This window comes from Homarus americanus, unplaced genomic scaffold, assembly GCF_018991925.1.
Source record: "Homarus americanus isolate GMGI-L3 unplaced genomic scaffold, GMGI_Hamer_2.0 scaffold56333, whole genome shotgun sequence".
Taxonomy (NCBI): Eukaryota; Metazoa; Arthropoda; class Malacostraca; order Decapoda; family Nephropidae; genus Homarus; species Homarus americanus.
The window spans coordinates 5,731,849-5,735,096 of NW_024734940.1; the positions used below are offsets into that span (position 1 = coordinate 5,731,849).

The window sequence follows — 3,248 nt, forward strand, 5'->3', positions numbered from 1 at the left end:
TAGAGAAGTTTGGGAAACTTTAAAAAAAAAAATTCTTTAAAATATATTAAAGTAATATTTGCATACAATCGTTATTATTTTATTAATAAAAAACTATATTAGATTGTGAGAAAAATCGCATGTACTACAGGAATGCCATGACAGCAGAAGTAAAGCAAGGTTTATTTCTTACAATCGTACTTGTAATTCAGTTTAAACCCTGTGTTGTACAGTACAGTATATTTACATGTTTACAATTAATGTTAACTCCCCTTTATACCATATGTGAGACTATTTCTGGTTAGAATGATGGCTAAGAAATACTGGTAAAACATTATTGACACACAGAACGTATCTCTTAGTTTCTTCTGAATAAACCGTCTTGCAACTTTGATGTTATAATGGCTGCTGACTATCTTGGTCCATGTGTCCTGGGCAGAATTTCGGATAAAGGGTTGTCAACCTGTAATACAGTAGTGATAGTGACAGTGAGGATATGGACTTTGAGGGGTTTGTCTGGGAGGCCCTGCAAACCTCTGCGAGTAGTGAAAGTGATTCACCGGACGGGAACTAATCTGCCCTCTGCCTCGGAACCAGCCGCCATCCACGTGTGCCGACCCATCTTTTCTACTAACATAAGTGTTACAAAACCTAATATTATTGATATTTCTCTTAAATATAAATTGTGTGTGCATATCATCGTAAAATTTAGATGTTATTTTTTACTACAAGGTAGGTATTGGGGGTCGGCCCAGTCTCTATTTCAATTAATCCCACATGTTCTGTTATTTCGTTTATGCGTTTCTCGTTTTACGCGGGCCTCCGCAGGTTCAATTGACAGCGTAAATGCAGACTATACTGTACATCTTTTTCCTCTTTATGTTAAATTTATTAAACTTTTTACCAGAGGAGGAGATAAAATGGTGTGTGTGTGTGTGTGTGTGTGTGTGTGTGTGTGTGTGTGTGTGTGTGTGCATTTTTTTTTTTTTTATATCTACCCCTCACTGTCTGTTCCTCGTGATGGATAAAGTGCTGTATCGATAACCGTTAAGTAAAAATTATCCTTGATAAAATAAAATGAGTGTGTGTTATGTTGTGTTGTGTTGTTATAAATATGTGAAAATAAAACCTGACAGTTTGTACAAGACCCGCTGAAAGTTGTTGATGTTATAAGACTGTGGGGGGGGGGGGGGGGTTCCTTTCTTGTAGGGTGATTTCTGGGTTATTGTATTCACTCATACCAAGCGTTGATCTTGCTTTTTAATGAGCTTTACTAAATATTGAATATCCATATTAAATTTTTTTCGATCTCGTTGAAGAGATTTCAAGCAGTGTTTTGATGGAGTTTTATCGGGGATGAGAAGCCAATCTTGGTTGTCTTTTGTTTCCACATACATTTTAGTGGAGAATTTTGTCCAATACTCATAAAACTTATTGACATTTTTTAATGTGGTGCTGCTTCCTCCGAAGCTTGGTGGTGGCAGGTTATCGGTGTTTTCTTTGCTTTTCATCTCCCACTTAGAAATCTCTTGGAAGAGTTTTCGGAAAACTGTATGAAACCCGGTGTCGGAGTCTGGGGGGCCGGAGTAAGACTTACTTGAACAGTGAACCCATAAGTTCACAGTTCCCTGGGATTCGCATTGGGAAGTGGGCGTTTCTTTTTATATCTTCTCCAATTTCTGGGATTTCTTCTTCTCCCGTTTCTGGGGTTTCTTCTTCCCCCAGTTCTGGGGTTTCTTCGTCTCCCAGTTCTGGGGTTTCTTCGTCTCCCAGTTCTGGGGTTTCTTCTTCTCCCTGTTCTGGGATTTCTTCTTTTCCCAGTTCTGGGATTTCTTCTCCTCCCAGTTCTGGGATTTCTTCTCCTCGTTCTTCTGAGAGTACTTCTCCTCGCTCTTCTGAGAGTAGTACTTCTCCTCGCTCGTCGGAGAGTTGTTCTCCTCGCACGTCTGAGAACTATTTTGGCCACACTGAACTTCGTTCAGAGCGACATACGCAGCCTGTATCCTTTGGAATGTCTTGGTGGCTTCACGGTCGTCGGGGTTCTTGTCTGGATGGCATCGCCGTGCCAGATGAAGGTAGGCCTGCCGGATCTCCGTTGGGGTAGCGTTGCTGGTAACATCTAATACTTGCCGATGGGAAGTCATTTTGAAACAATATTGTCAAGTTGCAGTACTGCGAATAGGAGGTCAATTTGAAAAACGGCTTCCAAATTCAAAGACAACTTGGAATATTTAGCATCGCTCTGTAGTGAATATAGTTTTAAATGTGTAGTTTTAAGTGTATAGTGAAGACAGCTTAAAGTGTATAGTAAGGATAGTTTTAAGTGTATAGTGAAGACAGTTTAAAGTGAGTAGTAAGGATAGTTTTAAGTGTATAGTGAAGACAGTTTAAAGTGTATAGTGAAGACAGCTTAAAGTGAGTAGTGAGGATAGTTTTAAGTATGTAGTAAGGATAGTTTTAAGTGAGTAGTGAGGATAGTTTTAAGTGTATAGTGAAGACAGCTTAAAGTGAGTAGTGAGGATAGTTTTAAGTGTATAGTGAAGACAGTTTAAAGTGTATAGTGAAGACAGCTTAAAGTGAGTAGTGAGGATAGTTTTAAGTGTATAGTGAAGACAGTTTTAAGTGTATAGTGAAGACAGCTTAAAGTGTGTAGTGAGGATAGTTTTAAATATGTAGTGAGGATAGTTTTAAGTATGTAGTGAGGATAGTTTTCAGTGTGTAGTGAGGATAGTTTTAAATATGTAGTGAGGATAGTTTTAAATGTGTAGTGAGGATAGTTTTAAGTGTATAGTGAAGACAGCTTAAAGTGAGTAGTGAGGATAGTTTTGAGTGTGTAGTGAGGATAGTTTTAAATGTGTAGTGAAGACAGCTTAAAGTGTGTAGTGAGGATAGTTTTAAATATGTAGTGAGGATAGTTTTAAATATGTAGTGAGGATAGTTTTGAGTGTGTAGTGAGGATAGTTTTGAGTGTGTAGTGAGGATAGTTTTAAATGTGTAGTGAGGATAGTTTTGAGTGTGTAGTGAGGATAGTTTTGAGTGTGTAGTGAGGATAGTTTTAAATATGTAGTGAGGATAGTTTTAAATGTGTAGTGAGGATAGTTTTAAATGTGTAGTGAGGATAGTTTTAAATATGTAGTGAGGATAGTTTTAAATGTGTAGTGAGGATAGTTTTAAATGTGTAGTGAGGATAGTTTTGAGTGTGTAGTGAGGATAGTTTTAAATGTGTAGTGAAGACAGCTTAAAGTGTGTAGTGAGGATAGTTTTAAATA

At 37.7% G+C, this 3,248-nt stretch overlaps 1 protein-coding gene across 1 annotated transcript; it reads right to left on the minus strand.

Annotated features, from left to right (window-relative positions):
• Positions 1–1,640: 1,640 nt before the first annotated feature.
• Positions 1,641–2,123, minus strand: LOC121870560 (chaperone protein dnaJ 20, chloroplastic-like). Its single transcript, XM_042372391.1, has one exon. It carries the CDS (start codon positions 2,121–2,123, stop codon positions 1,641–1,643), a length of 483 nt encoding a protein of 160 aa, XP_042228325.1.
• Between the last annotated feature and the right edge of the window lie 1,125 nt (positions 2,124–3,248).